Genomic DNA, 12536 nt, shown 5'->3' with positions numbered 1-12536 from the left:
CCTTTCTTCAATATGACTGCCCATTTGAAAAATTAAACAGTATTGTAAGCAATGAATGAGGGTGTGATTTGGAACACAGCAATGATGCAAATATTTTTAACTGACAAGATGTATTTCAAGTGTCTTTGATTATTTACACAACATTTATTTCACCATTTTTTTTCAACCTTCCAGAAGAAATTCCGAATTATTATAACGAAACATAAAAACATAAACAAAAGAAATGCCCTACTGCATGAGAGCAGTGGTTCATCCAGCCCAGTATTCATCTCTCTCAGTGGCAAAAGACAATTGTGGTTAGGAGAAACATGTGGCCTGCCTCCTTCCTGTAAACCATTCCCCTTGGACTTTTCCACTACTCAGAATCATTGTACTAGGGATTTAAGAGAGTACTTATCTGCTTACTCCTTCTAGCCATTTCTGACCCTGCTGATACTGTCTGCCTCCACATCATTCTGTGGCAAGAAGTTCCAGAAGTTCACTACCCATTGCACGAGGACTATTTTTATCCATTTTAAACTGATTCACGCTAGTTTTGAGTGCCCGCGGTTCTTATATTGTAAGATTCTCCATTTAGCTTATCTGCTACCAGAGAACTGTTAAATGTCCCTTGAACTACCTATAAAAGAAAGCCACCGCTTCAGCTCTATGCATTTTAAAATGTGATTTCTTAGACACCAGACATGCTAAACATTGGAGTTTTTTTTAACAAGGATTAATGAAAAGAGGTAAGGGTTAAGGATGGTTACCCATCATATTTCCCAATGTTTCCTCACAAAAATAAGTCAAAGAAAAACTTCAAAGTCAAACATATGAACCCAAGTCAATTATACAGCTAGCACCTTTTTCTATGAGAAGCTGATCCAACCCTTCGCACCAATCAGGATTTGGAAAATTTCTCATCTGAATCTGACCTTGTCATTTTGGACTCACATGGAATTTTTGTATTTTCTTATTCAGAGTGAATTTTGTAATCAAACTTCAGCCACTCCCTGGCAAGCAATTACTGCCTTTTAAGAACGTCTTAAACTATCCTGAATAAAAGATTTTTGAATACAATGAGACAACATCTTCTCCTTTCTGCTTAGCAGAGGATATCAGCATATCCTGTGAAAGGTATGAATCTTAGTATGCACTGAATTATTTCAATAAATACAAAAAAAACTACCAGCAATTCTCTAAAGAAGTCTATGAAGGCTACTACAGCCAAAGAACACACAAAACTGCTCAGATTGAGAATGCAAAGGCAGCTTTATGTCGCTTCATGCCATGTCTAGATTACACCAGTATTAAGCCAGTCAGTCCCGTTCTATGTACCAGTCTGAAATGAGGTAAAGCTGATAGAAGTCTGCTCTAAATTTTCTGGAGCTGGAAGAGTAGCAGGTGCTCACATAGAAGCTATGGACTGCCAGCTTGCAAGTGCACCTTGAGCTACATCGCTTTTCCAAATCCGAGTCACCTCCTTCTTTCCCTTTCACTAGTTCTCTGCTAAGTAAGGATCTGTAAAAACAGGGATATGGATATAGCCATCATTTGACCCCAAGTATTTCAGCATATTTTCAGTTCAACTGTTTTTACAGTAAACAGAAAACCAAGATTGCATAATACCTGCATACATAAACTGGACCTTCTTAATGCCAGGCTCAGCAGCACACTGTTAGAAGCAAAGTATTTTTCTTAGTAAAACACTATTGTGCAACACCTGCTTAAAGAGTCACATAGTCCCTTTGATGGGTAGTCCAGAGTATTATGAGGCGTACTTTCCTCAAAATCTGCTCAATCACTATATAATCATTTACTTACCCTTTGCAAATGTTAATCCAGGGTCAAGGCAATGGCCCTGTGACACAATACTTAAATTTGTCTAAAACCATGCCCTTCCAGCATTCATTTATAACTTTGGTGGGCTACTCTGATTTAAAAGCAGCCTACTGGCTTTATCAGAGCATGAAGGCAGAAGTGACCTAACACCACAAACAAAATGCCGCTTCTAGCTTCAGCTTTTTTTTTCTCTAACATTACTGCAGTGCTTTAATGACCAAAACAAAACAAGCATTACACCTGCAGACTGTAATACCATTGAAACGGATGCAGGAGTGGCCTTGGATTTGGTCAACAGACATCATAGAGATGGTTATGTTTTTGGTTTATTCCATGTTGCTGACGCACAAGAACTACATATAGTAAGTATCAGTTTAAAGTCTGATTTACACAAGGCTGATTTTAAAATAATGAGCCAGATCGTTAAAAGTTTATGTTTATTACTTTTAACAGAACCATGTTGATGTAATTAAATGAACCAGCTCTGATTTACACTATCTCAGTATCCATTTGTGCATGATTTATTGTACCTAAGTTTGGTTTCAAACGATGCTGAACACCCTCTATTCTCTTGGCCATCAGGGTGCTGGTGTACGAGATGCTCTGAACAGCTTTATACAACACTAGAAATTAATCTCTCCTGTCTGTCAGGTCTCAGATGCTATATTCAAAATTTATATTCAGAGGGTTTCTTATTCTACAAATGTCTAACATTAATTAGATCTATGTATCCTGCAAGATTGGTACTTTGTTATTATCTTAATTTTGGAGATAGCTGGATAACTTGAGGGAAAAGAAAAAGGCAGAAGAAGCCAAAGGAGATGAAAATGCCACTTGGCAAAACAGAGGAAGGGCTAGATAGAGAATCCATATCCGTCATTTCCTCTTTCTGTTTCTGTTTCCTAGAGAGGACACGTAAGCCCTTCTCAATGATTGCCTAAATGCCAAAGCAAACCAATAGCAGAAAAAGCAATAGAATACAAAATTTCTCTAACTAGTGGATAAAATAGACCAAGGACATGCAGATTTACTAATATGCCTGGCTACCTTTTAGCTGCTTAGCTATGAAACTAGAATCCAGGCACACATGCACTGCATAAGAAGTGTATTGCACGTCTCAGTATGGCAACAGAAAAAACACGCTAGTTTTTGATGGAGCTGCTGAAGACTGCCTGTTAGGACAAGAGCGAGCTCAGAAAGTGACCCAAAGCCCAGATTCCTGCAGGTGTTTGGGTATACTTTCAAAAAAACCTGATGGATTATTTTGCTTTTCAAAGACAAGAATGTGGCAAGTGGTACTATTGGGTTTTATGCAATAGCCAGGTAGTTAAAGCGCTCATCTAGGAAGCAATCAGTCTTCTTCAGCATTAAGAGATTTAAACCCACAAGTCTCCCATCCTTGAAGAATGCTGCTGCCATGCAGCCAAGTGTGTGCCACCCCTGTGAAGTGGAACCACCAGGCAGTAAGACATGCAAAATTCATTGGATGAATGAGAAAAACCATAGTTGTTTCTAAAAAGAAAAATCAGTGTTTCTACTTTTTAACCAATTATTGACTACATAAACTATAGAACCATAACTTGGAATAGGGACCAGAGCTGAGGATTCACACTTCCAGATGAATGCTATAACCACTTATGTTACCATGTTTATGCTTTGCTTTGTACCCCTAATGAATTTTGCTGTCTTTGCAGTCCAGGGCCACGGCTTCTGCTATCACACAGAGTCTACAAGAACAGAAAAGACCTTTCTATCTATCTTACTGCTAAAGAATTCTACCTATAAGGTCTCTGTACCTTCTGAGACCCAAAGCCTCCAGGTGTGGTCTCCTGCATACTGATCACATACACTATTGTGCAAGAAGTTACACTGGCTCCACTACCAAGATGACATTAAAAAAAACATACAAGAAAAGACCAGAACACTATTTTGCTTATCTCCATGCAATACTGTGCATCAAGTCTATCACATCAACCCCCTTAGAAACTTAAGCAGAGCAATTCCTAGCAGCCAGATCTCTACTGGGTGTACACAGGAGTCCTAGAAGCGTAAGATACTCAAGTATTCACACTAGAACAGTTCTGGGCTTGTGCAGTGCAGAACTCTGGTGCCCAAGATGCTTTTAAAACAACCAAGAAGGCACCACATAAGATAATTTTTTTTTTTTCAAGAGCTATCTAACAGACGAACAGAAGAATTTTCTACTGAACAATTGGATGCAGACACTTAATCGCACCAAGATCTGTTTTAGGCTTTACTGAATCCAAATGCAACCTGCTAAAGAAAATAAATATTTGTCAGGGATGAATTGGCTTCTGTAGCGTTTCACAAGTTTGGATAACAAAGTGAATGTATTTAGTCATTTCAGTTTTAGAGATCTCCTAGTGAATAGCACACTTCACAAAAGCCTGTCTTACCCATCTTACCTTTCCATTCAGTGTGATTCCATAAATACAAATCAGAGAAAACAAATAGTCCTTCTCACTGGCCTTGTTCTCATCTCTGTCTGCCCTTTACCAATATGTTGACTAGCAGCTTGAAATTATTGGGATTTATAAAATAAAGTTATTTTATAAAATAGAAACTAACTACCCTTAAGCAGAGAATGTGGCTAGCAGGCAGGATGGGTGTCCAGGACAACTATATTCTTTTCCTGATTCTGCCATTGAATAACATGTGTCTTCATGCAGATCACCTAGCCCCTATTTTAATGATAGGGATGATGCTAAGACATACGCATACTGCAAAACTAGTGTTTAACATGACACCGCTGGACTCTTAGTAATAAAAATATTACACTAGACTGCAGTAATTATTTCTCAAGGTCTCATCTATACAGAAACACTCTGAAAACAGAATCTAAATGGATGACATTTCATAAAACCTGAGGACACATTCACAGTGAAGGGCTTTGCATCATTTTATCTAAATGACAAAATAAAATATGTCTGTGTTCATTCCGAATGTCCATACGGGGGTTGCATGAAGTTTAAATAATCCATTCCAAATGTGAATTGAGATTAATTTTCCTGCAGAAAAATACAAAACTGTTTCTATAGGCCACAGATAATTCTTCACACCACATCCCATTATGCTGGCAGCCAAATTCAAAATCTGATTCTCCATCCTATTTGCTCAGAACATACTAGAAGAATTTCAGAGCTAAGGCTCTGGACTCTGTAGGGATTATTACAGCTTTGTTGCATCACTCCCTGAATAAATGGAGCAGGAAGCAAAGTTCTGAAAGAGTATCTGGTCACTAAGGTCATTTGAAATGGACGTAGCTATGTAATCGGCTGCCTAGACAACAGATTTCCTAATAGACCAATATGTTCTATGCGAAAATCAGAAAGAGGGAATGGCAACTTTTTAACATTGGCATTTTCCTTACTTGATGGATGCCAGGTTAAAAACATACTCTCCTCACAGGACAAGAGGCAACAGTTGTAAGTTGCAGGAAGGGAAATTCTGACCAGATGTAAGGCCAAAAAAACAACCACCAAACAAAATCATGGAGAAACTGGTTAAGTACTGGAATGGCCCAGAGAGGTTGCAGAATATCTGTCATGGTGACACACAGACCTCAGCTGAATTTAACTCTGAAGTTAGCTTTGCCTTGAGCAAGTGGCTGGACAAGATGACCTCCAAAGGTCCCTTCCAGCCTAAACCCTTTCTACACTTGTCAGCTCAGAAAAAACCTTACTAGGGAACTAGGGAAGCTACATTAAAGATTAAACGTATCTACTTCAAAAAAAGTTTCCTTCAGACCAGACTTATGTACAAACTCTTTTTTTACCTGCACTTCTCTTCCAGGGAAATTCATCAGTCCTCTACCTAACTTTGGATGTGCTGGAAACTGAATATTGTATAGCATCCAGAAGACACTGGGAGTCTTGCTAGTACAGCGACACCTATTCCATGGCAAGTAACGGTACCCAGGCAGATTCATAAGTCAATAATGCATGAATTTGATCTTCATCTGAACTGCCCAGAAATTTCTGCATCACAAAATCTCAAAGTGAAGACTAGGCTTTAATATGGCTCACTATAAAATAAAATAAAATCTATTGAAATCTAGAGTTGTTAAACATAAGCTAAAGATTTGGAAAAGGGTTGACTCCTCCAATAAGAACAGCTTTACTTAACTATTTGTCTCAAAGGAGCTATACTCTACATTCCACTGCTGGTAGCAGCGCTGATGTTTTAAAATAATTTGCTGACAACTGAAAGGCACTAGAAATTATTTTTTTAAGCATGTTCCTAGTATATTAGCCAGAAATACTAGTGTTATATTTTGTCGGTTTTCTATCATAGCGTTTGTGGTATGACAATGTGAAATATTGGTAGTGTCAGTACACATCTGATATGTGGCAATACTTGTCCTTTATTGTTGCAGTCCAGGGATGCAGTCTGGGATGAGAACTACCAGTCCAAAACTTTATTTCAATAGGAGAGTGGTGATACTACCGCACAGGACAAAACAGGAAGGCCATGGGGCGAGAAGAGAAGGCATTTACTCTTCTTATTCAGATGAGGAAAAAGAATGGAAGAAAAGGTCCATCCACTCTTTTTATAAAGATTTATGTAACCTTGAATATGTCTGGCATCCTAACTTCCCCTGCTAGCTAGTATTATCTTACTGTAAATAAGTATTAGAATGACTGAGAAGGCTGGTTTAAGTTTTCCATTTTCTACTCAGACATGCAAACTGAGAATTAAAATAAAGGCTCTTGTAGAGGGAGATCCCATTTTATCTGAACATAAATTTTGAGTGGTACCAGATCAAACATTCCATTAATGACCACATCTGTTATTCTTACAAGTACTGTACATTAAAAGGAGGCATAATTTCTACGATCACCTATATCCAATTAAATCCAGTGAAAATAACATCATAATCACATACTCTTTTTCCTCTCAGGACTTTGGGCAATGTAAGATTATCACACATACAAGCCAGCTGCTGATGAAACCTCAACTGTATGGATTTAACTGTACAGTAAGTCCAGGTAAAATAATCACTGTTGTAAGCCAGTGCATACCTCAAACCAGCCCTAGTACCAAATGACAAATCTGTGCACTACTGGCATATAGTAACCGTAACAGATTCATTCATCTGCTTGCAATTCACATGTTAGATAATTCAAATGGAATGTTAAGAATGAGTAATAGAATTAAGGTTACCCTACTCTTCCTAAAGCAGACTTTATTAATGACAGATGATACCACCATTCTAGTCCACCAAAACATGATAATGAATATCAGAAAAGTAAACTTGGAAAGAATGCCTGTTTGGGGTGGTAGGATTCTAAGGTGGAGCTAAAAGACTTAAGATTATTCATTTTCACAGGTTTGGGTTTTTTTTTCACGTTACAGGACAAATCTGTATTTGTGGAGTGAGGGATAGGTACTTCACTTCCAAGGAAATGCTTGCATTTCAGTTTCTTGTTGTGAGTTCACATTAAAGGCACATGCACACTCCCAAGAGTATTAATATCCGTTGCAATATTAGTAAACTCTGCTTCCACAGTTCCTCCTGATTTATTAGAGTGCAAAGATTGTCCTGTGAAAGCTGAAGTCTTAGAAGTCACTGAGCAACGTGAAAATACTGCTGCAAAGGCCCTGGAGAAATTTAACAGTGAGGGTAACCACACAAACTACTTCGACATGGACAAACTTTAAAAGATTTTAAAGATGGTAAGTGGCATTTTGTCCTAGAATTACTTATGAATGAAACTTTTTTGAGCAGCTCCAAAACCATGGGACCAGAACTCAAACCCTTCTAGGATCAGAACTATTGCTTGTCACCGCTCAGCATAAACATCTGCTTAAAATTGGAGGTCCTACTTCTGCAAAGACTTGTTATCAACTTTAATTTAGGCATGTGAAAGCAAAAGGATTTCTCATCTGCAGTGTGATGGCCTCCAAAGTGTCAGAGCCTTCTTTGTGGGCATATTTTTGTTTTGAATGCCTATTTACCAATCCTATCATAACATACAAGAGTTTATTTGCTACTGACCAGAGTTCAAGACATACAGTCATGTGTATTATCAGACTCATACATTGTGTTAACTGAAGTCAGACTCTCTGCTGCAGGGCAAAGCAGCACTCGGAGCTCTGAAGGGCAGGACATAAATTTGCGTCTGTGCCATACCTCTTGAAGAGCTACTGGCTCTGGTAAATAACTCCTCCGTCTTTGAGTGATGTTGACATGAAGACTTATTCTTTGGGTGATGTGAAGTATAACTCTCACATCACAATTTCTTGTTGGTAGATACTGGAAACTTTCACTTAAACAGCACAGGATTGTTCTGCCAACACACGCGTCAGTTCAGGACACCTCTGTAACGAGGTCCCACGGCCCCTACCATAATACATGTTGATCTTGGAAACTGCCTAAATTATAGCATGCCAACCCCACCTCCTTGCAGCTTTTAATACTGCTTGGAAACTTGACAGCGTTCTACACTGTAGTCCCATGCAGGATGGATCCCTACTCCCATTTAGCAAGTGGCTGTTTTCAGATTGCCTGGATTCATGGAGTTCTCCCTAAATGCTTTGTCTTCACACTTTGCCATCTTTAGCTACAGTGACAATTTAGATTGCATCACTGGATTTCAGACTGCATAACACTTAGAAACGATGAATTATGATTAAAAAAATATACCATAAAGTATGTGCATCCACTTCTAACCAATTTAGTTAAACTAGCGAAACTTGTGTGCACACACATGCTACGGATATCTTCAGTGCAGACTTGAAATAAACTACTGCTACAGTTGGAAATTAAAATAGAACACCCCTTTATGAATTTTAATAGGATCACAAAGGCCTTCTCCCATGTTCTTATGGAGTAATGCCACCTCTATGAATAATGCCACTGACAACAGAGAAAGCAACAATCTCAGTAATTGGCAGAATTTCATCCCAAATTAACATCAGCACTGTAGTACTATGCATTCCTATCACTGGAAAAGGGTGGTTGCCATCCAGTAGATCTCTAATTTCACAGGAGCACCAGTTCAATTTAGGGAGAAGACTCTAAGGACACTACTTCCTATAAACACAGGCTGTAAAAGTAACAGGTGTTGTAAGATACACATACTAGACAAAGAAATAAAGCAACCATCCCTGGAACTCAAAGGTTTGAGGCAAGTAAGGTATAAGTTATCTAATCTATTTTCCTTACTGAATACACATATATGTATGAATATTTTAACAGCACAGGCAATGGAAGCATGAGGTAGACAGCATTTTGACACAATATACAGTATGGTTGCTTTTAAAATTACAGGACTTTAAATACACCTAGTTACCACTTCTTGTTTGACCTCCTGCTTTCAGACTGCCTCCTGTGAAGGTCACATTTTAGGATTCTCTATAAAAGAGACCAACTGTTCCAAAACCACACAACGAGCAGATCAGGCACTAGAATGCGATTTTCCAGATGACTGGCATGCTGTAAGTCAAGTCTTAGAACATGAACTGATACAACAGGTGTCACCAGGAAGATCTTCCCACATTATTTCCAAGTGTTTCCTATAAGCATGCACCCCAAACTCAAAATTAAAAATCCAGCATGTCCAAGTCCAGATCCTAATTTTACAGCTGCTCCTTTTCATTCTATAAGGAGCCAGTCTGAACTCTCAAATCTCAATGTAACTGGATTCCGGCATATTACAGACCTAGAGCTGAGCTTTTCAGTTTGGATCTGGCTTTCGCATTCAAATTGTGGCCATTCCCTAGTAAATCATTCATGCTATTTTCATTAAAAACTTTTACACTAACATGAGTCATAGATCTTGGAAAAAAAGACACGTATTATGTCATCCCAGTGAGCCCAGGGTTACTTTTCTTTCCTCTGCTGCAAGGGAACAGAGAGTGGAAGAATTCAGGCTTGCCTGCAGATTACTAATCAAAGTACTCTCCTCACCCCACCTTCCCATTACAACAACAGTCTACACCAAAGAAACAACTAGGCAAGATCATAATTTCAGAATAAATTATTCCCCAGAACTTAAATTGAAGGAATGAAATAAAAATATCAAAATAAAACATGTAGAACTTTTGTTTTATCTACATCCATTTTCTTCTCTGGCTCTTTATACTCCAGAAAACTGGAAAAGGTTGTGAGTGAACTGGTAGCGGAGCCAAAAGTTCACTAGAATGAAGCACAAGCCAGATAGTTAGAGGTTTTGAATTCTGTTCTCAATGCTGCCACCACTGGTGTGTGTGTAAAAGGCTATTAACATTTGTAATCATCGATCATAACAGGCTACTAAACATATATCAAGATAAAGCATCCACCACAGAGAGCACACACAGAACCCCTTACCCGAGTTCTGTGCTTTTTCACATGAGCAATTCCACACACAACGACTGGGCAGCAGGTGAAGGTCACAGCCAATAGGATGCTAAGGGAAGTAATGCTAAAAGATTACAACCAATTACTTTTCAAACGATAAATATGGAAGAAAGCTCTACCTTGAGCTTTGTCTGAAACAGCATAGCTACATGTTGTCTGTTTTTGAGGGCTTTGAGCAAAATTTCAGAATAGCCCAATCTGAACAAATGTTTGACAAGCAAAGACAGAAAAAAAAGGAATAAAAATCAGTCACCCACAGGGTACTTGTTTTGGAGACATCAGTAGCTGGACAATTTCTTACAGAGATCAAAAGAGAAGTAAGATGGAGAGAAGTAGCCCTCTAGATGCACATGGCAAAGTGGTCTTCACAGTCAAGAACACCCAAAAGTGGCATATATTTTAATCATTATTAATCACTGGCAAGTGTCACTGGTCAGAAAGCTCAGGATCTAGCCAAGTTATGTAAACATACTTAGGTATTGAAGGAACTAGCCTAACTTTTAAAATGTTGAACTTTCAGTAGCTTCTGTTAACACCATCATGAGAACCCAGATGTGCATTGTTTTTTTTTCTTCTCTTGCTTAGCATGTGGGATTCTGCAAGGCAAAAGTTATCAGTGATCCAGATGAACCTGATGGAACAGACACAAGCTGTGAAATCTGCCATCCCTGGGTACGCACTCACTTACTGAAATGTCTCTGGCCATATCCTCACGCAGGCTACAGCAGCCTCACTTAGTCCAGACTGACAGATGATTGGGACGGTGGTTTATGTCCCTTTGCTACTGCCTGGGTGTGATGCAGCATGGCAGGACAGACTTGATTTTGTCTGCTAGGTCAATCAGAGGATGCATTAGAATTGAGCTGTCCCTACTACTCCCTCCAAGGGTGCCTTCTCTCAGTCCAGTCGTGCTCCTTAGTTAAAGTGAGTAGAGATTGGCAAACAAGTTCAAAGGAATTTTAGAAAGCAAGAGGGGAGGGGAGTTGATCTTTATCATATTTGGTATTCCAGTTTATATTACAACAGCTATTCCAGTGTGGGTTTTGTTTGGATCCATCACAAATTTTATCAGTTGGTTATATCATTTCATTTTGTTATGATGTAGTGTTTCCAGATGATTTTCAGTAATTTTGCATTTTATCACCTACTCCTTCTATCTTGAAAAAAAAAAAATAGGGTGTGTTTTTTTTTTTTTCTTCTCTTTTACAGATCACTGGAACTGTAAATGCAAACCTACTAACTCCCACCTCTCTCTTTTTCTCACCACTTTCTTCTGTCCTATTAAAATCTCAATACTTCCTCCCCTGGTGTTTTTATAAACAGCAGCATGACTATGGGCAAAGATGCAGATATTCAACTCTGGGACAGCCACACAGACATCCTCATCATCATTTTGGTCACAGGCATTGTCACAGGCATGGATGTCCACCCTCTTCTCAATCCAGACTTGAGGACCCCAAGCACAACCATAGTTTCAACAAAGAACATCAAGACAGCCACAAAGGACCTGCTCCTGCTCCTGTTCCTCCTCCTCCCCCCCCCCCCCCACAGTGGACCATATCACCACCCTCACCCTCCACACCATTGTCCTCCACCTCCTCCCCATGGTGGACCACATCACCAACCTCCTCCTTCTCCCCATGGTGGACCACATCACCAACCTCCTCCTTCTCCCCATGGTGGACCACATCCTCCTCCCCAAGAGGAACCATATGATCCCCCTTCTGCTCCTCTTCCCCATGATGCACCACATCATCCTTCTTCCCAAGAGGAATTACTTCATGTCCCTTCTCCTCCCCATGATGAGCCACATAATCCTCCTCTTGGTCCCCATCATGGACCACACCATCCTCCCCCTCCTCATCGACCACATCACCACCATCCTCCTCCCCATCATGGACCACATCACCTTCCTCATCTCTAGCATCACTATTACAGACATCACTGCAACAAGACAAGCATATCAGGAAAGTACTTTCTATTCCAAATAACAGGAGCTGTCTATCACTTTCCGGTTCTAAATCAGCAGGATTCTCTCACACCTCCCACTGCAGACTTTCCTGAGCTATCCTAAAGCAACCCTCACTCCTCCAGCACTGGTGAAGGTATTCCCTTCACTGGCTCAAGCCTAAAGGAGATGCCAGAAGCTCCAGGTTTTCCAGATCACCCTACATAATCAAAGTCATGCCCAGGAAACTCCAAACTTGTTCTTCCAAAAATTTTGCCCTTATTTCCATGTAGCTCCATGGCAGAAAATTCTCTTACATGACCTCAGAGAAAGATGCTCCTGGCTTGAGAGTTGCAGAGCCAACAACAGTTGTATAATGAATGAAAACAGCACATGGAGAAG

The 12536-nt window shown here is 39.6% G+C and overlaps 1 protein-coding gene and 1 long non-coding RNA gene across 2 annotated transcripts in view; one reads left to right on the top strand and one right to left on the bottom strand.

Annotated features, from left to right (window-relative positions):
- The window catches only part of LOC148050808 (uncharacterized), an 84686-nt gene that overhangs the window by 65011 nt on the left and 7139 nt on the right, over positions 1-12536 (bottom strand). The window lies entirely within an intron of this gene.
- Positions 1982-12455, top strand: HRG (histidine rich glycoprotein). The gene is given in 9 exon segments (XM_009468484.2): positions 1982-2011; positions 2013-2183; positions 5635-5742; positions 6743-6830; positions 7352-7518; positions 9166-9282; positions 10772-10858; positions 11510-11707; positions 11958-12455. Coding segments are annotated over 9 exon segments (1464 nt in total).

This window comes from Nipponia nippon, unplaced genomic scaffold (assembly GCF_047370975.1).
Source record: "Nipponia nippon isolate SJK-2023a ecotype South Korea unplaced genomic scaffold, ASM4737097v1 scaffold_7, whole genome shotgun sequence".
NCBI classification, from domain to species: domain Eukaryota; kingdom Metazoa; phylum Chordata; class Aves; order Pelecaniformes; family Threskiornithidae; genus Nipponia; species Nipponia nippon.
The sequence above is the reverse complement of the archived record's forward strand: the minus strand, read 5'-3'. Positions and strand labels throughout refer to the sequence as shown.